The sequence below is a fragment of the Schistocerca nitens genome, chromosome 9 (genome assembly GCF_023898315.1).
Source record: "Schistocerca nitens isolate TAMUIC-IGC-003100 chromosome 9, iqSchNite1.1, whole genome shotgun sequence".
Taxonomy (NCBI): domain Eukaryota; kingdom Metazoa; phylum Arthropoda; class Insecta; order Orthoptera; family Acrididae; genus Schistocerca; species Schistocerca nitens.
The window spans coordinates 415,394,260-415,421,988 of NC_064622.1; the positions used below are offsets into that span (position 1 = coordinate 415,394,260).

General features: G+C 41.7%; 2 protein-coding genes across 3 annotated transcripts in view; one reads left to right on the forward strand and one right to left on the reverse strand.

The window, feature by feature from the left end:
* The window catches only part of LOC126202919 (trafficking protein particle complex subunit 3), a 36,836-nt gene extending 21,972 nt beyond the window's left edge, over positions 1–14,864 (reverse strand). The window contains exon 1 of one of the 2 annotated variants that reach the window (XM_049937003.1): positions 14,603–14,693. Coding sequence is in view for 1 of the 2 variants with exons in the window: in XM_049937002.1 (XP_049792959.1) it covers positions 14,707–14,745 (39 nt within the window). In the remaining variant the exon portion in view is untranslated. The other variant, XM_049937002.1, reaches the window with a different exon arrangement.
* A 2-nt stretch (positions 14,865–14,866) lies between these two features.
* LOC126202918 (uracil phosphoribosyltransferase homolog) overlaps positions 14,867–27,729 on the forward strand; it is a 50,265-nt gene continuing 37,402 nt past the window's right edge. The window contains exons 1-5 of the mRNA XM_049937001.1: positions 14,867–15,171; positions 15,261–15,303; positions 15,393–15,542; positions 15,706–15,850; positions 16,119–16,249. Coding sequence (XP_049792958.1) covers positions 15,029–15,171; positions 15,261–15,303; positions 15,393–15,542; positions 15,706–15,850; positions 16,119–16,249 — 612 coding nt within the window. The 5' untranslated portion in view covers positions 14,867–15,028. The remainder of the gene's footprint in view (positions 15,172–15,260; positions 15,304–15,392; positions 15,543–15,705; positions 15,851–16,118; positions 16,250–27,729) is intronic.

Sequence of the window (27,729 nt, forward strand, 5' to 3'; positions counted from 1 at the left end):
GAATTTTTTAGCCGTAATGTCACCTGCAGAAGAAGAAAAGGAAAAAGTACCACCAGCAACAGAAGAAACCACAACAGCCAAGCAGACTGCACATGGAACAGCAAGCAGACGGAAAGTAGTTCGCCCATTACATCTAAAATATTCTTTAACTACAGATACAAAGAACAAGAAGCACCCAAGATAAGTGGCACCTCTACAAACAAGTCTAACCTGTCCATCTTTCATCAAAACATTGGAGGACTTAGCAGCAACGTAGATCAGAAGTCTGTTAATACAGACCTAAAAGACAGAAATTGTATAAACAATGCTCAAATATTATACTTTACAGAACATCACATCACAAATGGTATTAACTTATTACATTTAGATTCTAAATACAACATTGCAAGCTACTACTCTAGAGACATCAAGGGAAGAGGTGGTGTAGCTATTTCTGTTACAAATAAAGTCATATTTAGATCTATAGATGTAAGTAAATACTGTTTAGAACAACTATTTGAAGCCTGTGCAATAGAAGTTACAGTAAATAGCTCCCCAGTAATAATAGTGGCAATTTACAGGGTATCTGGAACTAAGCCTTAAGGGCTTCTATGGTGCAAATAGAATTATTGTTATCTACCCTATTTTCTAAAAATAAGGAAATAATCATTCTTTGGGGTTTTAATGTAGACTTTGTAACTGAAAACAACAAGCAAGTATAGCCCCAGCATCTGATGAATTCATATAATCTTACTCCAGTAGTTGACTTTCCCTCCAGAATCACACCTGAGAGTCAGTCTTTGATAGGCAATATTTTTATAGATTTAAGTAGGCACCATTGCTTCACTGTAATCCCTGTCTTGAATGGTCTGTCTGACCATGATGGACAGCTCCTCACTCTACATGACAGCACACCCCCTCAAGATAGTAATCTCCACCTGGAAATCTATTAGGATAATGACTAGTGATTCACTTGATGTCTTTAAACACAAACTGCAACAGATGGACTGGAGCCCAGTATACAGGGTGGATGATATTAATGCCAAATTTAATACACTACTGGCCATTAAAATTGCTACACCAAGAAGAAATGTAGATGATAAACGGGTATTCATTGGACAAATATATTATACTACAACTGACATGCGATTACATTTTCATGCAATTTGGGTGTATAGATCCTGAGAAATCAGTACCCTGAACAACCACCTCTGGCCGTAATAACGGCCTTGATACGCCTGGGCATTGAGTCAAACAGAGCTTGGATGGCGTGTACAGGTACAGCTGCCCATGCAGCTTCAACACGATACCACAGTTCATCAAGAGTAGTGACCGGCATATTGTGATGAGCCAGTTGCTCTGCCACCATTGACCGGACATTTTCAGTTGCTGAGAGATTTGGTGAGAGATCTGGAGAATGTGCTGGCCAGGGCAGCAGTCGAATATTTTCTGTATCCAGAAAGGCCCGTACAGGACCTGCAACATGTGGTTGTGCATTATCCTGCTGAAATGTAGGGTTTCGCAGGGATCGAATGAAGGGTAGAGTCACGGGTCGTAACACATCTGAAATGTAGCGTCCACTGTTCGAAGTGCCGACAATGCGAACAAGAGGTGACCGAGACGTGTAACCAATGGCACCCCATACCATCACGCCAGGTGATACACCAGTATAGCGATGACGAATACACGCTTCCAATGCGCGTCCACCGCGATGTCGCTAAACACGGAAGCGACCATCATGATGCTGTAAACAGAACCTGGATAAAAAAAAAAAATGTTTTGTCATTCGTGCACCCAGGTTCATTGTTGAATACACCATCGCAGGCGCTCCTGTCTGTCATGCAGCGTCAAGGGTAATCGCAGCCATGGTTTCCGAGCTGATAGTCCATGCTGCTGCAAATGTCTTTGCTGCAAACATCATTGAAATGTTTGTGCAGATGGTGGTTGTCTTGTAAATGTCCCCATCTGTAGACTCAAGGATCGAGACGTGGCTACACAATCCGTTACAGCCATTCAGATAAGATGCCTGTCATCTCGACTGCTAGTGATACGAGGCCGGTGGGATCCAGCATGACGTTCCGTATTACCCTCCTGAACCCACCGATTCCATATTCTGCTAACAGTCATTGGATCTCAACAAACACTAGCAGCAATGTCACGACACGATAAACCGCGATCGCGATAGGCTACAATCCGACCTACATCAAAGTCGGAAACGTGATGGTACGCATTTCTCCTCCTTAACCAGGCATCACAACAACGTTTCACCAGACAACGCCGGTCAACTGCTGTTCGTGTATGAGAAATCGGTTGGAAACTTTCCTCATGTCAGCACGTTGTGGGTTTTTTTTTTTTTTTTTTTTTTTTTTTTTTTTCCCCCTTAGGACGCAAAACTTCTATGGTCATTAGCGCCCAGCCCATGACTTAGGAAACAGTAAAAAACCGACCGAAATTGAAAACCAGCAGCAATGGGAACAAAGTCATAAAATTGGAGAAACTAAAAGCAGAAGGAATGCTTAAAAATCCACTACAGAAAGGGGTTGGTTGTCCCCAAAAAAAGGCTTCAAATGACTGACGTCATTTCGCTGTCACTAATAAACTGGAGAACGCGGTCGGCTGAGTGCGTGTCATCTGCTAAAATCGACGATAGATCAGGCAATAGCTGTAGACGGGAGCGTAACGGATTAAAATAGGGGCATTCAATTAAAGGGTGTCTTACCGTCCACAGCTGAGAGCAGTAGGGACAGAGTGGGGGAGGATCGCCGCTTAAAAGATGTCGATGGCTAAAAAGACAGTGCCCTATCCGGAGTCTAGCTAAAATTACCTCCTCCCGATGACGCGTTCGGGAGGAAGACGTCCAAGCGCAAGGAAGGGCTTTCACTTCCCGCAATTTATTATGGGGAAGTGTTGACCAATGCGCGTGCCATAAACGAGCAACTTTGCGACATAAAACGCTCCGTAGATCGATGAAGGGAATCGACTGAATAGCTGGCCGAGGAAGAGAGACTGCAGCCTTGGCCGCTATATCGGCCGCCTCATTCCCACAGATACCAGCGTGTCCCGGGAGCCAGAGGAACGCCACCGAGACGCCCCCCAGGTGGAGCAAGCGCAGACAGTCCTGAATCTGGTGGACCAGAGGGTGCACAGGGTAAAGAGCTTGGAGACTAAGGAGAGAGCTGAGAGAATCTGAGCAGATTACGTACTGTATCCGCTGATGGCGGCGGATGTAGTGGACAGCCTGGAGAACAGCGTAAAGCTCCGCAGTATAAACCGAACACTGGTCGGGAAGCCGAAAGTGATTTGGGGTGTCGCCAACAATATAGGCACTCCCTACACCTAACGATGTTTTCGAGCCGTTGGTGTAAATAAAAATGGCGTCCGTCATTTGTGCACATAGAGCAGCAAATGCCCGACGATAAACAAGTGTAGGGGTACCATCCTTGGGAAATCGACAAAGGTCACGGAGCAGGCAGATCCGGGGACGGAGCCAAGGCGGTGCTGTACCCCAAGTTGTCAAGAAGGTTTTAGGAAAGCGGAAGGAAAGAGAATGGAGCAGTTGACGGAAGCGGACTCCCGGGGGTAGTAGGGAGGAGGAGCGGCCTGCATACCCTACATCAAAGGAGGTGTCGAAAAAAAGGTCATGGGCTGGATTAGCAGGCATGGAAGACAGATGGCTAGCATAACGACTCAGAAGGACTGCTCGCCGATTGGACAGCGGAGGTTCAGCAGTCTCAGCATAAAGGCTTTCCACAGGGCTAGTGTAAAAAGCTCCAGACACTAAACGTAATCCACGGTGGTGGATAGAGTCGAGACGCCGAAGAATAGACGGCCGAGCAGAGGAGTAGACTATGCTTCCATAATCCAATTTCGAGCGCAGTAACGCGCGATAGAGGCGGAGAAGGACCACTCGGTCCGCTCCCCAGGAGGTACCATTCAGGACACGGAGGGTGTTAAGGGATCGCAGACAGCGAGCCGAAAGATAGGAAACGTGGGAGGACCAGCACAGTTTTCTGTCAAACATAAGACCCACGAATTTAGCGACGTCTGAAAACGGAAGGTTGACAGGACCTAGATGTAAGGAGGGCGGAAGAAACTCCTTACGTCGCCAAAAATTAACACAAACGGTCATACTGGGTGAGAAACGGAAGCCGGTTTCGATGCTCCAAGAGTGGAGGCGATCGAGACATCCTTGAAGACGTCGTTCAAGAAGGCTGGTCCGTTGAGAGCTGTAGTAGATCGCAAAATCGTCCACAAAGAGGGAGCCCGAGACATCAGGAAGGAGACAATCCATAATTGGATTTATGGCGATGGCAAACAGTACAACACTCAGCACGGAGCCCTGGGGTACCCCGTTTTCTTGGGAGAAAGTACGGGAGAGAGTAGTGTTCACCCGCACCCTAAATGTGCGCTCTGCCATAAATTCGCGAAGAAAAAGGGGCAGCCGGCCTCAAAAGCCCCAAGAGAACAGTGTGCGGAGGATGCCTGTCCTCCAACAGGTATCGTATGCTCTCTCCAGATCAAAAAATATTGCTACTGTTTGGCGTTTCCGGAGAAAATTGTTCATGATATAAGTGGAGAGAGCAACAAGATGGTCAACTGCAGAACGATGCTTTCGGAATCCGCATTGGGCTGGTGTTAAAAGACTGCGGGATTCCAGCCACCAAGCTAAATGGTAATTCACCATACGCTCCAAAACCTTACAGACACTACTCGTGAGAGAAATGGGGCGATAGCTAGAGAGGAGATGTTTGTCCTTTCCAGGTTTCGGAACGGGAATGACAATAGCTTCCCGCCATCGTCTGGGAAAGGTACTGTCGGTCCAAATTCGATTATAAAGGCGAAGGAGGTAACGCAGACTACGGGTTGATAAATGCAGCAACATTTGGACATGGATACCATCCGGTCCTGGGGCGGAGGAGCGAGAAGAAGAGAGGGCATGTTGGAGTTCCCGCATGGAGAAAACAGTATTGTAGCTTTCGTGATTTTGAGAGGAGAAAGCAAGAGGTCGCACTTCCGCTGCACGTTTCTTCGGGAGAAACGCTGGCGGGTAATTTGAAGAGCTCGAAATCTCAGCAAAGTGCTGACCCAATGAGTTAGAAATTGCGACGGGGTCCACTAAGGTATCATGCGCGACAGTGAGCCCAGAGACCGGGGAGAAACTAGGCGCGCCTGAGAACCGTCGAAGCCGACTCCAAACTTCCGAGGAGGGAGTGAAGGTGTTAAATGAGCTAATAAAGAATTTCCAGCTTGCCTTCTTGCTATCGCGGATGACGCGACGGCATCGCGCACGGAGCTGCTTATAGCGGATACAGTTGGCCAAAGTAGGATGGTGACAGAAAATGCGAAGAGCACGTCGTCGCTCACGTATTGCGTCACGGCATGCCTCGTTCCACCAAGGAACTGGGGGGCGCCAGGGAAATTCGGAGGTGCGTGGTATTGAACGTTCCGCAGCTGTAAGAATAATGTCGGTAATATGTGTGACCTCATCGTCGACGCTGGGAAAGCGACGGACATCGAATGTCGCTAGAGACGAAAAAAGTGTCCAATCGGCTTGGGCAAACTTCCAGCGTAGCGGGCGCATGTAGGGCAGTTGAGGCACAGTCTAAGGACACATGGAAAGTGGTCACTCGAGTGTGTATCATCAAGGGCGAACCATTCGAAGCGCCGAGCTAGCGGAACAGTACCGACCGCAAGGTCCAAATGAGATAAATTTGTCGTGAAGGCAGACAAAAATGTGGGGACCCCAGTGTTGAGGCAAACTAGGTCCGCTTGGTGGAAGACGTCTAGCAATAGTGAGCCACGTGGACAAGGATGTGGAGATCCCCAAAGCGGGTGGTGGGCATTGAAGTCCCCAACCAGCAAATAGGGGGGTGGAAGCTGACCAAGAAGATGAAGGAGATCAGCTCGTGCCATTGGTGTGGACGATGGAATGTATACAGTACAAAGAGAGAACGTGTATCCGGAAAGGGAAAGAGGGACGGCGACAGCTTGGAAGGAGGTGTTTAAATGGATTGGGTGATAATGGAGAGTTTCATGGAGAAGAATCATGAGTCCTCCATGTGCTGGAGTGCCTTCAACAGAGGGGAGATCATATCGGACGGACTGAAAATGAGGGAGAACAAAGTGGTCATGGGGACGCAGCTTTGTTTCCTGAAGACAGAAGATGACCGGCGAGTAGGATTGTAAGAGGATCGACAATTCATCCCGATTGGCTCGAATACCGCGGATATTCCAGTGGATAATGGACATAGGGTGAACAGAAAATGGAGGAATGTGACCAAGGTCGCTGTCAACTCAACGACTGCTCTGAGCTTGCGACCGACAGCATGGAATGGCATTCAGCTGAAGGCAGAAGATCCTGATCCATAGGTTGGTCAGGAGCAGCTCCTGCCACCAGCGACCGGCCGGTTGATCGGCCGCCAGCAGTGCGCCTCGGCGACACAGAAGACGGCCGAGGGCGATTTCCGCCAGGTGGTGCTGTAGATGGGACACGCCTTGGCGGAGAAGGAGAGGAACTGGGTTTCTTTGTAGCCTTCTTGCAAGTATGATGTTTAGAGGAAGGAGGAACCGATGGTTGGGAAGTTGCCGTACGTAAAAACTCTTCACGAGTATGCTCTTTTTTCGAAGTCTTGGTGTCTGACTTGTGGGCTCGAGATTTAGCAGAACTCGACGAAGGGTGAGCCAGAGAGTGGGCAGGCGAAAGTGGTGAGGTTGAACGTGCGATCTTTGCGCTGGCCGATCTGGCGACCGTGGCACTAAAGGTGAGGTCGCATGTCTGCGTGGCCACCTCCTTTGTTGGCCGATGAGAAGCAAGGACAGCACTGTATTTTCCTTTCTGAGGCACGGTGGGCTGTCGACTGGCGAATAATTTTCGAGCAGCAAAGGTCGACACCTTTTCCTTTACTCTAATTTCCTGGATGAGCTTTTTGTCCTTAAAAACGGGACAATCTCGAGAGGAAGCAGCGTGGTCACCCATACAGTTGATGCAGCGAGGGGATGGAGGTGGACAAGCACCCTCATGGGCATCCTTGCCACACGTAACACATTTGGCCGGATTGGAACAGGACTGGCTGGTGTGATTGAACCGCTGACACCGATAGCAACGCGTAGGGTTTGGGACATAAGGGCGAACGGAAATTATCTCATAGCCTGCTTTGATTTTCGATGGGAGTTGAACTTTGTCAAATGTCAAGAAGACAGTGCGGGTTGGAATGATGTTCGTGTCAACCCTTTTCATAACCCTATGAACAGCCGTTACGCCCTGGTCAGACAGGTAGTGCTGAATTTATTCGTCAGACAGTCCATCGAGGGAGCGTGTATAAACGACTCCACACGAGGAATTTAAGGTATGGTGCGGTACCACCCGGACAGGGAAAGTGTGTAGTAGTGAGGTACGCAGCAATTTTTGGGCCTGGAGGGCACTGACTGTTTCTAACAACAGGGTGCCATTCCGTAATCTGGAACAAGACTTTACTGGACCGCAATTGCGTCAACACCTTTCTGAATAATGAAAGGGTTGACCGTGGAGAAGTCGTGACCTTCGTCAGACCGAGAAACAACAAGGAACTGTGGCAACGATGGAAGAACTGACTGTGGCTGAGACTCAGTGAACTTACGTTTGTGAGCAGACATAGTGGAAGGTGAGGAAACCATTGCGGAAGAATCCCCCATGATTACCGGCGTCTCCGATGGCGCGCTCCTCCCTTGTGGGGGCCCTCTCTGAGGGCACTCCCGCCTTAGGTGATTGTTCACACCTCAGGTCACACCTGCCGACAAACGGACGGAGGGACCAATCGGCACGTTCGGAAGGTATCAGCTTGGGTAATCACCCCTCCCTGGGCCTGGCCGTTACTAGGGGGTACGTACGTGTCCTACCTGTCTACCCGGGGCGGGGAATTACGCGTTACCCCGTCACCGGCTACGCATGGAAGTGCGTGGGTTGGCCTTCAGACACGCACAGGGAGGAAGAAAGAGAAAGGGAAAGGAAAGAAGCGAGGTCTCAAACGCCGCAGCGGAGAAAAGGGTAGAGAGAAGAGGTAAGGAAAATAGAAGGACAAAGGAAGGATGAAGACTTACAAGCAAGGAAGGCGAAGAATGTAGTATATTTACAAGCGTCCGTCTCCGGATGTAGGCACAAACCATAACCCCAGAGGGGGAGAAAGGGAAAGAAAGAGTCACAGGTGAGGGGGGAGGGGGGGGGGGAGCGAAGATGGGGGATGGGGAAGGATGCGGAAAGGGAAGGTATGCAGCCCGGAAAGGAAGGAGGGCCACATTAGCTCGGGGTCCCGTGCTCGCTACGCACGTATCCACAAAAGAGTTGTGGACCCCATGGGGGGACGTTGTGGGTGTCGCCACTGGCGCCAACCTTGTGTGAATGCTCGGAAAAGCTAATCATTTGCATATCACAGCATCTTCTTCCTGTCAGTTAAATTTCCCGTCTGTAGCACGTCATCTTGGTGGTGTAGCAATTTTAATGGCCAGTAGTGTATATTCATAATTGAATTCTCAGCCTGATTTGAAGAGGTATTCCCAAAAAAGTGTGTCAGAAGCAAAACTGGTACATCACGGAACAAACCCTGGATCACAAAGGGAATTAAACAAGCATGTAAAACAAAGAGGGAACTTGACATTGCAACTAGAATGCTAAGGAAACTACGCAAACTAGCCACTACAAAATGTACTGTAAGATACTAAAAAAGGTAATCCAAAAATCAAAAGCATTGTATTTTGATCAAGAAATTGATTACTTTCATAACAAAATTAAGACTGTTGTTGTTGTTGTGGTCTTCAGTCCTGAGACTGGTTTGATGCAGCTCTCCATGCTACCCTATCCTGTGCAAGTTTCTTCATCTCCCAGTACCTACTGCAACCTACATCCTTCTGAATCTGCTTAGTGTATTCATCTCTTGGTCTCCCTCTACGATTTTTACCCTCCACGCTGCCCTCCAATGCTAAATTTGTGATCCATTGATGCCTCAGAACATGTCCTACCAACTGATCCCTTCTTCTCGTCAAGTTGTGCCACAAACTCCTCTTGTCCCCAATTCTATTCAATACCTCCTCATTAGTTATGTGATCTACCCATCTAATCTTCAGCATTCTTCTGTAGCACCACATTTCAAAAGCCTCTATTCTCTTCTTGTCCAAACTATTTATCGTTCATGTTTCACTTCCATACATGGCTACACTCCATACAAATACTTTCAGAAATGACTTCCTGACACTTAAATCTATACTCGATGTTAACAAATTTCTCTTCTTCAGAAACGCTTTCCTTGCCACTGCCAGTCTACATTTTATATCCTCTCTACTTCGACCATCATCAGTTATTTTGCTCCCCAAATAGCAAAACTACTTTACTACTTTAAGTGTCTCATTTCCTAATCTAATTCCCTCAGCATCACCCGACTTAATTCCACTACATTCCATGATCCTCGTTTTGCTTTTGTTGATGTTCATCTTATATTCTCCTTTCAAGACAATGTCCGTTCCGTTCAACTGCTCTTCCAAGTCCTTTGCTGTCTCTGACAGAATTACAATGTCATCGGCGAACTGCAAAGTTTTTATTTCTTCTCCATGGATTTTAATACCTACTCTGAACTTTTCTTTTGTTTCCTTTACTGCTTGCTCAATATACAGATTGAATAACATCGGGGAGAGGCTACAACCCTGTCTCACTCCCTTCCCAACCACTGCTTCCCTTTCATGCCCCTCGACTCTTATAACTGCCATCTGGTTTCTGTACAAATTGTAAATAGCCTTTTGCTCCCTGTATTTTACCCCTGCCACCTTTAGAATTTGAAAGAGAGTATTCCAGTCAACATTGTCAAAAGCTTTCTCTAAGTCTACAAATGCTAGAAACGTAGGTTTGCCTTTCCTTAATCTTTCTTCTAAGATAAGTCTTAAGGTCAGTATTGCGTCACGTGTTCCAATATTTCTACGGAATCCAAACTGACCTTCCCCAAGGTCCGCTTCTACCAGTTTTGCCATTCGTCTGTAAAGAATTCGTGTTAGTATTTTGCAGCTGTGACTTATTAAACTGATAGTTCGGTAATTTTCACATCTGTCAACACCTGCTTTCTTTGGGATTGGAATTATTATATTCTTCTTGAAGTCTGAGGGTATTTCACCTATCTCATATATCTTGCTCACCAGATGGTAGAGTTTTGTTAGGACTGGCTCTCCCAAGGCAGTCAGTAGTTCTAGTGGAATGTTGTCTACTCCCGGGGCCTTGTTTCGGCTCAGGTCTTTCAAAGCTCTGTCAAACTCTTCACGCAGTATTGCATCTCCCATTTCATCTTCATTTACATGCTCTTCCATTTCTATAATATTGTCCTCCAGTACATTGCCCTTGTATAGACCCTCTATATACTCCTTCCATCTTTCTGCTTTCCCTTCTTTGGTTAGAACTGGGTTTCCATCTGAGCTCTTGATATTTATACAAGTGGTTCTCTTTTCTCCAAAGGTCTCTTTAATTTTCCTGTAGGCAGTATCTATCTTACCCCTTGTGAGACAAGCCTCTACATCCTTACATTTGTCCTCTAGCCATCCCTGCTTAGCCATTTTGCACTTCCTGTCGATCTCATTTTTGAGACGTTTGTATTCCTTTTTGCCTGCTTCATTTACTGCATTTTTATATTTTCTCCTTTCATCAATTAAATTCAGTATCTCTCCTGTTACCCAAGGATTTGTACTAGCCCTCGTCTTTTTACCTACATGATTCTCTGCTGCCTTCACTACTTCATCCCTCAGAGCTACCAATTCTTCTTCTACTGTACTTCTTTCCCCCACTACTGTCAATTGTTCCCTTATGCTTTCCCTGAAACTCTGTACAACCTCTGGTTTAGTCAGCTTATCCAGGTCCCATCTCCTTAAATTCCCACCTTTTTGCAGTTTCTTGAATTTTAATCTGCAGTTCATAACCAATAGATTGTGGTCAGAATCCACATCTGCCCCTGGAAATGTCTTACAATTTAAAACATGGTTCCTAAATCTCTGTCTTACCATTATATAATCTATCTGATACCTTTTAGTATCTCTGGGATTCTTCCATGTATACAACCTTCTTTTATGATTCTTGAACCAAGTGTTAGCTATGATAAAGTTATGCTCTGTGCAAAAATTTCTTTTCATCTGCAGAGCTAGTTGGCATATAAACTTGTACTACTATAGTAGGCGTGGGCTTCGTGTCTATCTTGGCCACAATAATGCGTTCACTATGTTGTTTGTAGTAGCTTACCCGCACGCCTATTTTTTTATTCCAGAATGATATTTTCACTCTGCAGAAGTAAAGCTGTGAGGACCGGGCTTGAGTCGTGCTTCGGTGGCTGAGATGGTAGAGTGCTTGCCCGCGAAGGGCAAAGGTCCCGAGTTCGAGTCTCGGTCGGGCACACAGTTTTGATCTGCCAGGAAGTTTCCTTATTTTTTTTATTCATTATTAAACCTACTCCTGCATTACCCCTATTTGATTTTGTATTTATAACCCTGTATTCACCTGACCAAAAGTCTTGTTCCTCCTGCCACCGAACTTCACTAATTCCCACTATATCTAACTTTAACCTATCCATTTCCCTTTTTAAATTTTCTAACCTACCTGCTCGATTAAGGGATCTGACATTCCATGCTCCGATCCGTATAACGCCAGTTTTCTTTCTCCTGATAACAACGTCCTCTTGAGTAGTCCCCGCCCGGAGATCCGAATGGGGGACTATTTTACCTCCAGAATATTTTACCCAAGAGGACGCCATCATCGATTAACCATACAGTAAAGCTGCATGCCCTCGGGAAAAATGACGGCTATAGTTTCCCCTTGCTTTCAGCCGTTCGCAGTACCAGCACAGCAAGGCCGTTTTGGTTATTGTTACAAAGCCAGATAAGTCAATCATCCAGACTATTGCCCCCGCAACTACTGAAAAGGCTGCTGCCCCTCTTCAGGAACCATACATTTGTCTGGCCTCTCAACAGATACCCCTCCGTTGTGGTTGCACCTACGGTACGGCCATCTGTATCGCTGAGGCACGCAAGCCTCCCCACCAACGGCAAGGTCCATGGTTCATGGGGGAGGAAATTAAGACTATCTGGGACATTGTTAGAAGGCAGACAGGGAAAACCATAAGAACTTCTGAAGAACTCAAAATTAAACATGAAGGTAATCTAGTACACGATCCTGATAACATAGGCAATATTTTCAACAACCACTTCTTGTCAGTTTCAGAACAAATAGGATGCAAAAGACAATACCCAAACATACAGGTAAAATTCACATTAGACCTGTCACAGAATCTGAAATTAAAAGAAAAATCATCTCCCTCAAGAATTCTTATTCCACTGGGGTAGATAATTAAATTTACTAAAACAGTGCTGTGCTTAGATTAGTGATGTTCTTAGACAAATTTTTAATGCATCCTTACAACATGGAACTGTGCCTGACAGACTCAAATATGCAGTTGTAAAACCCCTTTTCAAGAAAGGTGACAAAACCAAAGTCACAAATTGCAGGCCAATTTCTCTTCTAACAGCCTTTTCTAAAATACTGGAAAAGCTTATATACACGAGAATTTTGGAACATCTAAATAAATATAACATTCTCAGCAAAAGTCAATTTGGATTCCGAAAGGGATGGTCAACTGAACAAGCAATTTATGCTTTCACAAATAATGTTCTGTAACCAATTAATGACAAAATGATAACAACTGCATTATTTTGTGACTTGTCAAAAGCGTTTGACACTGAGTCACCAAATCCTATAACAGAAAGCAGACCTATTAAGAATAAGTGGCTTAGCAAATAAGTGGTTAGAATCATACCTCAAAGATAGGAAGCAGAAAGCAGTAGTATATAGTACCAAGAGATCCATAGTGGCCTGGTTTCATCTGAATGGAGAACCATTAAATGTGGAGTGCCCCAAGGATCCATTCTTGGTGTTCTACTATTCCTCATATTTATAAATGACCTGTCTCAACGTAGCCTACAATGTTACAGTGCTTTTCTAGTATTTTTGCAGATGACACGTACATTGTGATTGATTGTCATACATGTGAAGATCTTCAAGGATCTGTCAAGAATATTCTTACTAATTTCGTGAAATGGTTGAGCTTCAATGGACTCTCGTTGAACTTTAATAAGACTAATTATATTCAGTTCACTGCAACTGCTAAAATGGAGGATGAATTACCTGTGAAATATGCAACAGAGTCAATAGAAAGAGTTGAGACAACAAAGTTTTTAGGCATTTTAATCGACACCAGATTAAACTGGTCTCATCATATAACAAACCTTCAGAAGAGATTCAGCTCGATTTTTGCCCCACGCCTTATCTCCGAGAGCGGAAACATACACGCAATGAAAATAGCATACTGTGGATATTTCCATTCTCATATAACATATGGTATTATATTCTGGAGAAACAAAACACTAGCAAAGAAAATACTCTTGGCCCAAAAACGTGTTATAAGAATAATGAGCGGCGTAGACTCCAGACGTAGTTGTAGAAACCTTTTCCGGAAACTAAAATTTCTTGCTATCACGTCCCAGTACATATTTTCTCTTATGGGTTCCATCGGCAAAAATACTGAGTCCCATAAAAGAAATAGTGAATACCATGCATATGATACCAGGAGAAAGCACAATTTCCACAATGAATGTAAAAACCTGACTATGGTGCAAATGGGTGTACAGTAGTTTTTAATGCTCTCCCTCCAGATATTAAAAACAAATTTGATAACCATTCCTCTTTTAGGGAGCATCTGAAGCAATTTCTACTGGAAAGGTCATTTTACAGTTTAGAAGAGTTTTTTAGCCACAATGAAAAAACTACCTAGGTCTGTGGACCAGATATTTTGAGTATGATATACCATAGTTTAAGTTTGAGCAATGATGTAGGTACCATACCTATGTAACATTCATAGCCATTTTCACTGGTTTTTAATTTGTTTTCACTTTCTATGTGTAATGTTTGATGTAATCTGCCACTCTTACCACATATGTGTATAGCAAACATGTAGTATTGATTTTGTCTGATTGACTGCTTTACTATTACCTTTGTATTGATTGTTTACTGACACACACTATATCCTTGTGAGTTTATTACAGTTGGATCGATGGAGTAAGAAATAAATAAAATAAACTGTATGTGCTCTGTGGTTTGCAAGAAGTAGACTCGTTTCTAGGGGGGGCAACAGTCCCTACGTTTCAGAAGCACTGAAGGACAAAAATAATCTACACATGCCGTTCACCTACATCATCAAATAATTTTCACATATTCCAGGGTTGTATTGCATTGTATTAACTTCGGCACTGGCATGGGTAGCAGTAGCAATTTTATAACTGTGGGTTCACAACTTGCCTACGTAATTTGAAAATGTTCTATGCAGGGAGTGTTCTTTCAATAATTTTCTGATGCAGTGAATTAATTTGTGGTACTCAGAATGGCTAACTGGTTCAACAACTAATGGCTTCTGTGCCGTAAAATAAACTGTTACTGCCCTATTCATGCAAACACAAGGGCGTGCCACGAATACAATTTTTTAGTTCAACACCATCATCCAGTTATAGCTAATGACAACAGGAATTATTGACAGCATAAGAGTGAACGGGGGATGAGCAGTTACAATTTATTAGTTACCCATTCGTTGTTTTTCTGTCATCAATCAGCTAACGGGTCATCTTCGATGCAACTTGCAGTTGTGCTACTACATTACTCCTACCGTTTGTCTCGTAATTACTTACCACTTTTTTGGCATCCAACCGAGTTCCTTGCCTGGACATGATCACTTCACTTGTTCAGGTTGTTCACACTTCACTGTCACGAGCCAATGTTCACCAATCGAAAAAACATCCCACATGTCAAAACAAAGCACAGCAAAACTGTAAACATGGCTAATTTATTATCTTTGACTCGTGATTCGCACCGCGAATTGCAATGTGGATGTACGACAGTGTGGATCACACGATTTTTTTCGCTATTTACGTAGGCGCTTACAAGAGTGTGTAAAGTGCTGCTCTCATCGTAATCAGATTACAAGAGAACAATATTATCCATCGCAATATTATGGGAAGTGCCGGTGAATTAAGTGGTTTAATCAGTAGATTACCTGAACATAAAAATGAAATAAAAGAAGATTACGGTCCAAATTTGAAGATACTGCCGAACAATGATCAAGTGAAGGAATTGCAGACAATACTACGAGACAGGTTAAAAACGAGTGGTTTTTGGAAGTTATTTTTACGGCTACTTTAAGTTGTAGAATAATTTATAATTTTACACGTACCTTTTTTTCCAGAAATACCTCGAGAAGTGATTTCAAATTTTATGCAGATCGCTTAGTAAGTTCATCTAGCGCGCAACGCTAATGAAGACACAATTTCCGTATTACCATGGATAGGCCGCGTGTTCAACAGTATGCGTTTTTCAGATCCGGCTCGTAATTGAAGAAAGCCTGAATCAGTTACCATTCACGAAATGTGTTGTCACGACACCGACAGGGGCCAAGTACGAAGGACTAAAGTATCAGAAAGGAAACTGTGGAGTTAGTATAGTAAGGAGCGGAGAAGCTATGGAACAGGTACGGTAAGAGTAGAATTAGAAACTGATGGTTGATATTTAAAGCCTTATGCAAGTGCATGTACTTACACAAGAGTTGTTTGCAGACAAATCGATTTACTTTCTCAGCTTCCAGTTGACTGGAATATATTTGAAGTCACGTAAATGTCTGGTCGTTCCTTCAGGGGCTTCGCGATTGTTGCCGTTCAATTCGAATTGGGAAGATACTGGTAGAATCGGATGCAGAAACTCACGAAGCTCGTGTGGTGTATGCGCGCTTTCCAGAGGACATCGCAGATAGAAAAGTTCTTGTGATGTACCCTATCATGAGTGAGTAAATCGTTAGAAATTTAGCATTGCCTTTATGCTGTTGCTTAGTTGAAAACAGCATTTGCTCTCAAGTATGTACAGCAGCTTCCCGAAGTTTAATCCTTTCAAACCACTTATGGTGTAGCAGTCTGTTAAGGACTTCAGAGACAAATTAATCACCTTGCGAATATAGGCTTTCTTTACATTTAATACAGTTGTTGCAGATCAAATTACCAAGTCTTTCTTATCTATTTCAGTGAGTAATGCTCAGCGTTATCTTTTTCTACAGGTACAGGGAACACTGTGATTAAAGCAGTTGCTGTCCTCAGGGAACACCATGTACCAGAGGAAAATATAATTCTCTCGAATCTATTCTGCACGCCATTTGCAGCGAAACTAGTGACTGCAGCATACCCACAGGTACTTAGTTTGCATACAAAGCTCATCTTGTGCTTGGTCTCTAGTAAGGCAGTGTCTGCCTCACAAAAAATCTTAGTTGTAGGCAGATTGATGTAGCATAGCTCAAGATATGAGTCGATATGTCGAACTCTGCTCAAGATGGTTCGTGGATATCAGCAATTGTTAAACCAGGAGCAAAATTCGTGAATGTGGTAGAAGACACACACAGAATGTGCTAAATTCACAGAAAAAGACTGTGTTGCGATAATCGCAGGAGCAAACGATGTTTATTGCAACGAGGCCAGCACTTTCATTAAAAAGCTACTCGTATTGCTGCAGTTATTACAGCATACAAACATAATACTAACAACTGTGCCCACGAGATATGACCTGGCAGACTGGTCTTGTGTGAACAGAGAAATTCGCCTAACGAATAGTAAACTGAAACACTTTTGCACTAAGTTTACGAATGTGACACTACTGGATACAGACAGGTATGAGAGACACTGCTTCACAAAGCATGGACTACATCTAAATCAGCTTGGCAAAAATAAACTAGCAGCAGACATTGGAAAAGCTTTTCATGAAATAATAGGCCTAAACAATAACGATCATGAAAGCAGACCAGTCATAGCCCTAACTAACGAGAGAAGCTAGTGAGCTGGGCCAACTCTAGCAGGATTGGTCCAGTAACAAAAATCTGCAACAAGTAATTAATACACAAACGAAAGTTCACTCAAACAGCAATACAATTAAAGACAAACAAAAGTTAACAGTGTTTCATCAGAACATAAGAGGCCTATACTGCAATCTGGATCAGTTCACAGCAAATATAGAAGACACAAAAGGTATAAACAGTGCCCACATTCTGTGTCTAACAGAACACCACATCACTGCTGGTATTGAAGTGGTCCCTATTCCCAACTATGTTTTGGCAACGTCTTATTGCAGGAACTATATGGACAAAGGAGGAGTAGCTGTATATGTAAAAAACAATGTCTTGTTCACGGCAATAGATGTACAAAGATTCTGCTTTGAGCTACATTTTGAAGTATGTGCTATAGAGGTGCCAGACACTGTCTCCAGATTAACAGTTGTGGCAGTTTACAGGGCACCATCTGGTAATTTTAAAGTGTTTGTTAAACAATTAGATACTCTTTTGTTGTACTTAAGTAGAAGAAATAGGGGCATGGTAGTTGTTGGGGATTTTAACATAGATTTCTTGGTTAATTCTCCCTGCAAGGTGGAGTTTGAAAATCTCATGTGCATGTACAACCTTGTTCCCGTGGTTAGCTCGCCCACCAGAACCACAACCTCTTCCAGTACTCTCATTGATAACGTTTTTGTTGATCAGAGTAAAGTCAACCATTTTAATATTGAAATGGTTATAAATGGTCTGTCTGACCATGACGGACAACGAGTTACTTTCAGCAGCTTGGGAATTCCTCTGAGTGACACCTCACTTAGATGGAAAACAGTAAGGAAAATAAGTGAGGAAGCTATTCAAACGTTCAGATCATGTCTTCAGCATACTGACTGGACACCTGTTTATCTAACAGAAACTGCTAATTCAAAATACAATTTATTCACAAATGAGATAGCAGGTACCTTTGAAAGTGTATTTCCAAAAAAGTCATACAGAGTCCAACCTGCTAGGTCTGCAAAAAAACCATGGCTCACTAAGGGCATCATAGCTTCCTGTCAGATGGTGCCCTGTAAACTGCCACAACTGTTAATCTGGAGACAGTGTCTGGCACCTCTATAGTACATACTTCAAAATGTAGCTCAAAGCAGAATCTTTGTACATCTATTGCCGTGAACAAGACATTGTTTTTTACATATACAGCTACTCCTCCTTTGTCCATATAGTTCCTGCAATAAGACGTTGCCAAAACATAGCATCAAAGACTTCTAACAACCCTGGTCAGCTAAAATATTATAAACTCTACTGTAAAATTCTTGCCAAAGTAATTAAAAACTCTAAAAGTATGTGTATAGCATCTGAAATTACTAATTCTGAAAATAAAATTAAAACAATCTGGAATGTGATAAAGAGAGAAACAGGGACTGTAAACTACACCAAAGACAAAAATATTGTTTTAACTGTTGACAACTCAGAGATAACAAATAGTGAGGAAATTGCTGAAATCTTTAACCAACATTTTTTAACTGTCCCAACACAGATAGGTTGCCATGGTTCTGTAGATAAAGCTGCCAGTATAATGAAAAATAATTTTCCAGAACCTTTCAGTCAAATAAGTGTGCTTCCCATTACTGCCAATGAAATCAAAAAAAATCATACAGTCTTTGAAAAATAAACATTCTGCTGGTATCGACGATATTTCAAGCAAGCTGTTGGAAGGCTTGCTGTAGTGAAGTGACTGAAGTTTTGTCTCACACCTGCAACACATCCATGCAACAAGGAGTGTTTCCAGACAGAATGAAATACTCTGTTGTCAGGCCCCTGTACAAAGCAGGGGATGCTACAAATGTGTCAAACTATCGCCCTATCTCTCTATTGACAACATTTTCAAAAGTCCTAGAAAAAGCTCTGTACAACAGGATTGTGGCACACCTTGGTGACCTGAACATCAATAACAGTCAGCAGTTTTGTTTTCAAAAGGGAGTTTCAATAGATAACGCAATTTTCTCATTCACAAATGATGTTCTAGAGTCTATAAACAGCAAGAGGCTGCCAATTGGTGTCTTATGCGACCTATCAAAGGCGTTCGGCTGTGTAGATCACCAGATACTCTTCAAGAAGGCCTGTCATTATGGAATTACAGGACCTGTAGGGAACTGGTTAAAATCGTACCTCGAAAATAGGAAGCAGAAGATTATTCTAGATGTTTCAGATAGTGTATCACAATATATAGTGGACTCTGAGTGGGGAATTGTGCAGCATGGAGTGCCACAGGGATCAGTGCTTGGGCCCTTGCTGTTCCTCATATATGTGAATGACCTGCCTTTATCCATCAATAAACAGTGTAAATTTACAATGTTCGCTGATGATAACGAGCATTGTGGTGGATAATGTGTCAACTACTGACTTAGAATCCGAGGTCAATGATATCCTTAAAGAAGTTCTGGGTTGTTTTAGTATTAACTCCCTTTCAATAAACCTGAAAAAAACCAATTTTATCCAGTTCCAGACAACCCACAAAAACCCAAAAGAAATAGTTATCACACAGAATGATCAGATGATAAAGCAAGTGTACTTATCAAAATTCCTAGGCGTATACGTGGACAGTAGGCTGAACTGGGAACATCACGTTCTACAAACACTAAAACGGCTGACGTTGGCAACATTTGCTTTACGAATTTTGTCACGCTTCAATGACATTACCATCTCAAAGTCAGCTTACTTTGGCTATTTTCATTCAGTCATGTGTTATGGCATCATCTTCTGGGGCAATACACCTGCCGCAAAGAAAATCCTCACAGCACAAAAAAGAGCAATAAGAATCATTTGTGGTGTACCCCCACGAACCTCATGTCGAAATCTTTTTAAACGACTTGAAATACTGGCAGCAGCATCTCAGTACATATATTCACTGATGTGCTTCATAATAAATAACCCCACTCTGTATGAAACGAATTGCCTACAAGATGAACATAACACCAGAAGAAAAGAGGATTTCCACTGTGAGTTAAAGAACTTGACACTTATTCAGAAAGGGGTAAAGTACGCTGGAACGAAAATTTTCAATTCCCTACGCAACAGCATCAAAATTATAAGGAGTAGTACATCAGTATTTAAACGTAGCTTGAAAAATTATTTACTTGAGACCTCACTTTATTCACTAGAGGAATTCTTTCAGAGAAATAAGTAAAACCCAGATTAGAAAGATGTTTTTAAATTTTTTGACACTGTTTACTGTTAAACTAATGTAATAATGCCCTAATGTAAAAATACCTGTTTTTCTCATTTCCATTTTTGGGTCACTTTTAAACTCAAAGTGGGAAGTTTTGATTACTGTTCAAGGTTAAAATAAATGCAATAATGCCCCAAAATATGAAACTGCCATCTTCACATTTATGTTGACTAGTTTTTAAGGTAATAAGTATGACTTTTGTGCACTGTTATTAATACTATAACAATGTCTTTATTCTATGTATTTTATTATGTACATTGACACGTTCCACATCTGAGTGACTTGCTCACATGTACAGATCTATGGAACAAGTATATAAATAAATAAATAAAAGGCAAAGTCAGTGAAAGAGGAGACATAATAAAAGTAGTTGCACTACAGAGATCTGTAGTGTTTCTAGAGTTCTGTGTTCAATTTATATTTAAGGCATTTTTTATTATAACTGTAAGATAAATTCAAGAAATTACATGATACTCCTAAATTTCCAACAAATAGTTTACTGAACATGATATACATATAAGTGAAAGTGGGGTGAAGATATTAAATCTTACCAATCCTTTTGAAATGTGGAATTATTTAAAAGTACTTTCTACAAAAATAATCTCATAAATTACTATGCTGTATGTCATTCCAGATACCAAAGCTTTTATTACACAAATTTCATTATATGTTGTTCTTTTTTCTTATCTGCTTTTACAGCCAGTAGCATCATTTTGTACCCTCTGCATTTAGACATTAGTAGTGAACTGCCCCAGCTTTGCACAGGTAGTGGAGCTCTAAGTATCTTCTGCCAGGTTACTTGCCTGTCGTAGTGGTAATAAATAATATGCACAAACCTGCCTTGTGAATGAGCCCATTAGTGACACCCATGTCAAAATCTCTACAGAAGTTCTTGAGATTAGCCTCCACACACTGACAGAAAGACCCAGCAGCTGACTTATATATATATATATATATGCTCTCTGGAGTTGTGGCAACTGTTTACTGCTTCTCCTACCAAATACCACCTCTGTAGCTGATAAACTTGCAACTCCCATCATTGCCAAAAGATGTCACTTCAGATGCCAATTAAATGTGGAACGGATAACAATACATATATTACACTCGCCAGTTGTATAATTATATAGACAAACCTTCTTCGCGAATCAGTCTATCTATTAGTGAAAACTATATATAAATCCCTACAGTAGTTCCTGAGATTAATCTCCACATGTAGACACAAAAAACATTGTGGGAGACTTTAATTTAGTAATATGTGTAGATACACTAGTGCTAAACTCTATGGCTTAATAACATAAATTCCACAACAGCATTTGTGTTAATAGCTTTTTAACAAGCATGTCAAAGTGGTATGGAAAAAGTCAAACACTCAACAAAAGTTTAAGCATGTGCATGTATAATGTGCAGTAATACTGTGGCCACCACCATACTACACATACATCTGCATATAGACTCTGCAAACCACTGTTAGGTGCACGGCAGAGGGTACATCCCACTGTACCAGTTATTGAGGTTCCTTCCTGTTCCATTCTCATATGGAGCATGGGAAGAATAATTGCTTGAATACCTCTGTGCATATAATCTTTCCTGTTAAGGAATCCTCTCAAATGCCATCACGTAAATTGTCTATGTGAAGGCATTTTTGAAGACCATTCAAATTGGCACAAAAATAGCTGCTGTTTACCTGCTGTGATGTGGTCTTCAGTCTGAAGGCTGGTTTCATGCAGATTTTCTCACTAGTCTATCCTGTGCAAGTCTCTTCATCTGTGCCTAACTGTACCTGTAGCAGAATAACAAAGTGATTGTCAGGCACAGAAAAAGGCAATAATGTTGGTTTCCCATTGCCTGCATGCCCAGTATGACTGCAGCAGTTACAGCTGTACATTCCAGTGTCGAATTCCTTTATATGTTTCCGGTCACCTGCGGCACTAAGTTGGCTGTTAGCTGTATACATTATTTTGTGTGCTATTAAAAAAATGAGCACGAAGAAAAAAAAAGCACATGAAAAAAAACGAATTGCATCAGTTGTGTTATGGTGGTGACTGTCATCCATATAGTGATGTAACAACAATGGTTGGTTTGGTTGGTTAGTTGGTTTGTTTGGGGAAGGAGACCAGACAGCGAGGTCATCGGTCTCATTGGATTAGGGAAGGACGGGGAAGGAAGTCGGCCATACCCTTTCAAAGGAACCATCCCGGCATTTGCCTGGAGCGATTTAGGGAAATTAAGGAAAACCTAAATCAGGATGGCCGGATGCGGGATACCAACAATGAACAAAACAGAAGCATCAGCATATTTGCTCTCAGGTTCATTATTGCTGTGGTAGCTCTTTTATAAATAGGTAGCTGTCAATCACGGATCAGGAGGAATATTCAATACTGGTCATCAACTTTGACCTGTGCTATAACCTTTATGACAGCTGTGATGTCATTTTTTGGTACATATTTTTGCAATTTGCTTGTTATTCGGTGAAGTCAGTGAATGTAAAAGTGAAATACTTGGTTGTGGCAACAAACTAATCTGTAGCTTATCCCATTTGAAGAAAACACCACTGATACTGCGTTATAACCCCTGTGTTGCTTACGATGTTTGAAAAAGTTGCTGCAGATATCACATTGTAGTTGCCATGCCGTTTACGAAGTTTGCCATGTTTCCTACCTCACTGGCCAAAGCCAACGGCTAGTATTGAATATTCCTCTTTATCCTCTTCTAACTATAATCTAACACGGATCCCTCAAACAAAAATCCATGCCCAGTAGTTGGAAGAAAACACAGGTAACATCTGCCCACAAGAAGTAGAATATCTTCAACATCAATTTGTTACAGAATCCTAGAACACATTGTAGAATCCTAGAACATATTCTGAGCTCAGACATAATGAGATATCTTTCAGAGAATGACGTCTTCAGTGCCAGTTAGCACAGACTCTGGAAACATCAACTGTGTGAAACTCATTTCACACGACATTTGGAAAGCTTTGTATCAAGGCAGTCAGTTATATGCACTATATCTTGATTTCTGGAAAATATTTTACTCAGTATCTACCTTCACTATTTTTAAGCTATAGTCCATATCAATTCAGGCAGGCTAGGAAAAAATCTTACCTTCATAGTATCAGATGTTATTGAATTTAGCATACGTTAAAATGAAGGACTAAGTAAGTAACACGTATTCTTTTGTTTTCTCCAAAAAAAGTCTACTCTGAGATACAGCCCTCCAAAGACAATAGTGTGCATACCATTTTGAAGATCCGAATTTTGGGAAAGTTTTTAAAATGCTGTATCTCTGGAACAGTTCTAGATATTTTGTTGGTTTTTCTTTTATTTGAAAGGTAATTGCTGTATGATTACAAAGAAATCCTCCATTTGGACTTACTGTCGAAGTTCTTGTACTATAGAATTCTGAATTTTGTTATAATTTATGGAAAACAATTTTTTTTTTTTTTTTTCGTAAATGCCAATCCATAAAATTTTGATTTTTCTGTTGATTAGTACCATATAGTTCTACATTCCCTGAAAAGGAGAGCTTCCACTTTTAGGTTGAACAGGTTTTATAAACAATTGAAATTTTTGCCATACATAAAACCTGTTTTATTATCACATGAAAGGCTCATAAAAATCAAAACCTAGCCTTATTTAACTTAATTTTAGTTTTGAAAGATGAATAAGAGACTCATTTTCAAGCATTTTAAATGGTTCATAAATGTATGTGAAAGCTCCAAAGACTTAAAGGTTTCAATTTATACAACATCTGTGCACTATGTTTTGTACTGAAATTAGCCAGTCATTGAACTAAAAATGTGCTTCAGTGTCTTCCTTTGATATAGAGTGATGCTTTCCTGTTGAACCAATACGAACTGGAGCACTTACAATCTTCAAATCATTGTCAACAGGGAGCGAGCATTGATGGGGTTGTTGCTGTCCTTCGGCTGGAAACCTATATCCAGCAGCTGATCCATGTGATAGCATAAAATCCACTACAATTTCATTTAACTCATAAGTGGTGTCTATAATCTCTGCAATCCACTAATCACAGTCATACATACACACCACAAACCTCCCCCTTCTCAGGTTGTGAATCTGAATATTATCCTGCTGTTTCTGAGGTGTTGGTCTAGCAAACGAAATGTCTTATTTCTTGCTCTTTAAAGTGCGTGCTATATGAGTTTGCCCATCATTTTGAGTCCAAAAAGGTGTCTGCTGAATTCCGTTCACAGGAATAGTTTGGACCATTCTTTTTTTCTGCTCGGTTGAAGAATTTTGCGAATTGCTAGCAAAGTGTGTGCTGAGTCATCTCATGTGTCATCACTTATAACTACAACACTTGTGTCTTATTTTAAAAATATGTCACTCCTGTAAAAATTGAAACCTGGTCATTACTCCAATGATATCCTTGTACTTCTTGTGGGAGAATTACAGACCAGTTCTCAACAAAATCACAATAAAGCACTAAACATAGTTCTTCAGCCTGTACACACCCTTCCACATTTGCACTGTGTTGTTGCAACTTCTTCAGATGCTGGTGTGTTACTGCTTTCACTTACCATTTACCAAGTTCATCAGTGAAACTGTGAAAGGCAACAGCGTTGTTAATTAGTTTATTTTCCTCCCACATCGCGTATGTAATTTCTGCAGAGTTATCTGCTATGTCTTCCAGGCCAAGTGTCTAAAAAGACAGTCCTCCCTTTCCAGGGCAGTCATCAAATTCTTGAAACAAAGAAGTCTCTCGCTTTATGCCACAGACTACTAATGACTTCACACGCCCAACCTAGGTGTCATATGTCACGTGCTCCAGTAAGTTACCACACATAGTTCAAAACTCACGCAGTACACACATGAACAGGCATCTCTAGCTGGCTGTGGAACTACACACTTAGGTTGTAGCCCATAAAATTTTGATCTTCCAATATGTGAAGTTGTATAGTTGCTCTTTAAATTGCAAAAGTTTCTTTAATACTGCGAGTCATGTACCTCTTCACTTTCACAGCTTTTTGATCTTCAAATGTTACAGTTATAGTGTCTTTTCTGTTGGCACTCTGGCGAGAACAGTCCCATTTATCATCCAGATAAAAATAACTGCACTACTTGAACCTGAGCTGCTTCTACAGGATGACCATAATAAGGATCTGGTCTTCCAAAGACTCCTTTTACAGACCTCACATTTCTTGATTTGTCACACTGAAGTGTCTGCACTCTCATGTATGCTTTTTAACATGGCATTAAGAGAATGTTATGACAGCTCAAACTGACACAAAAGGGACAATATGCAATACATGGCACAGATTCTGGCAAATGCAGATGATGCCAATATTATTACAAGACCAGAATTGTTGCCAAAGAAACATACAGGACACTGATGGCAGCAGCAATAGAAATAGGTCTGGAAGTGATCGTGAATAAAACCAACTACATGTGAATAACACAAGCAGAAGTAAATATGATGCTAGAAATTGGCCAGGCACAAACAAAATCTGTTAGTGATTTAGTCTATCTGCGAACACTGGTAACATCATAGAATGATGTGTATGAAAATGAAGCAGCACACCCATCTAGGTAACAAGTGCTATTATGGGCTGGCCTCACAACTTAAGCCCAGAAATCTGTCCAGGAGAACAAAGTGTCAACTATATAAAAGTTTAGCACATCCAAGTATTAACATATGGCTCAGAAACCTGGACACTGACACAACAGTGTGAAGAGCTAATAGGATATTTTGAATGTATGGTGTTATGCAAAATCTATGTGGCGTCTAATGAAGGTGAAGTGTCACACAGATGATATAATTTTGACCTTTACTGATCACATAAAGATCTTGAAATCATGAAGTTCATGAAAATAAACTACCTGTAATGGGTTGGCCAAGATTTTTGCATAGAACATAAGAATCAAACTAAAATAGAGCTTCTACAAAAGCCAGTATGATGAAGCAGGGGAAGACCAAGGCTTCAATGAAATGCAAGAAGGTCTAAAAATTATTGGTGTCAAAGGATGGTGATGCAGAACATTGGACACAAACAGATGAAATGATGATGTCCTAGAACAGGCTAAGGTCCATCAAGGCTACAGAGACAGGAACAAAGAAGTGCTTAGCAGAGGGATCCTCGAACCACATTCAGACTGAAACTTCCTGGCAGATTAAAACTGTGTGCCCGACCGAGACTCGAACTCGGGACCCTTGCCTTCCGCGGGCAAGTGCTCCACCAACTGAGCCACCGAAGCACGACTCATGCCCGGTCCTCACAGCTTTACTTCTGCCAGTATCTCGTCTCCTACCTTCCAAGCTTTAATTTCTCTTACTTTATAATAACGATCATTTCTCCCTATGTAGTTGGGCATCAACAAAATATTTTCACATTCCGGAGGAGGAAGCTGGTGTGTGGAATTTCATGAAAAGATCTCACTGCAGTAATAAACACCTTTGTTTTAATTATTACCAACCCAACTTCTGCATCATATCCACGACACTCTCTATCCTATTTCGCAATAATACAAAACGAGCTGCCCTTCTTTGAACTATTTTGATGTCCTCCATGAATTCCAACTGGTAAGGATTCCATACCTTCAGCAATACTCCAGAAGCAGATGGACAAGTACAGTGTAGCCACTCTCTTTAGTAGATCTGTTGTATCTTCTAAGATTTCCGCCAATAAAACATAGTATTTGGTTTACTGTCCCCACAATATTTTCTATGTGAGTTTTCCAATTTAAGTTGATTATAATTGTAATCTCTTGATATTTAACTGAATTGACAACCTTTAGATCTGTGTGATTTATCATGAAGATGAAGATGGCTAAGGACTTGGAAGAGTAGTTGAACAGGATAGATAGTATCGTGAAAGGAGATTATAAGACAGGCACCAATAAAAGTAAAACAAGAGTAACAGAATGTAGTCTAAGTAACTCTGGTGATGCTGAGTGTATTATATTAGGAAATGAGACACTACAAGTAGATAAGTTTTGTATTTGAGCAAGAAAATAACTGATGATGGCCGAAATAGGGAAGCCATAAAATGAGGAGTGGCAACAGCGAGAAAAGCATTCCTGAAAATGAGGAATTTTTTTGACATCTAACATAAATGTTGAGGATCTTTTCGAGAGGGTGTTTGTTTTGAGTAAAGTTGTGTATAGAAGTGACACATGTACGATTAACAGTTCAGACAAGATGGGAATAGAAGCTTTTGAAGTGTGACATTACAGATGAATGCAGAGGATTAGATGAGTGATCACATAACTAATGAAGAAATACTAAACTGCCGAAAAAATAAATTTTTGGCCCAATGTGACTAAAAGACAGGGTTGGTTGATAGGAGACACCACGAGGCATTAAGGTATCATCATTTTGGTGGTGTACGGAAGTGTGCAGGGTAAAATTGCAAAGAGAAACCAGCGTATAAATACAGTGTGCAGGTTCAAATGTAGGTTGCAGTATATCTCAATCAGAATAATCTACTCTGTACTCTGCAAACCACCCCGAAGTGAATGGCAGAAGGTACGTCCTACTGTACCAGTTAGTAGGGTTGGTTTGTTGGAAGAATCACTGATTGACTGCCTCTGTTCATGCTGTAATTATTCTAATCTTGTCGTCATGGTCCTCCTCTGAGCAATATGCAGGGGGTTGTAGTATGTT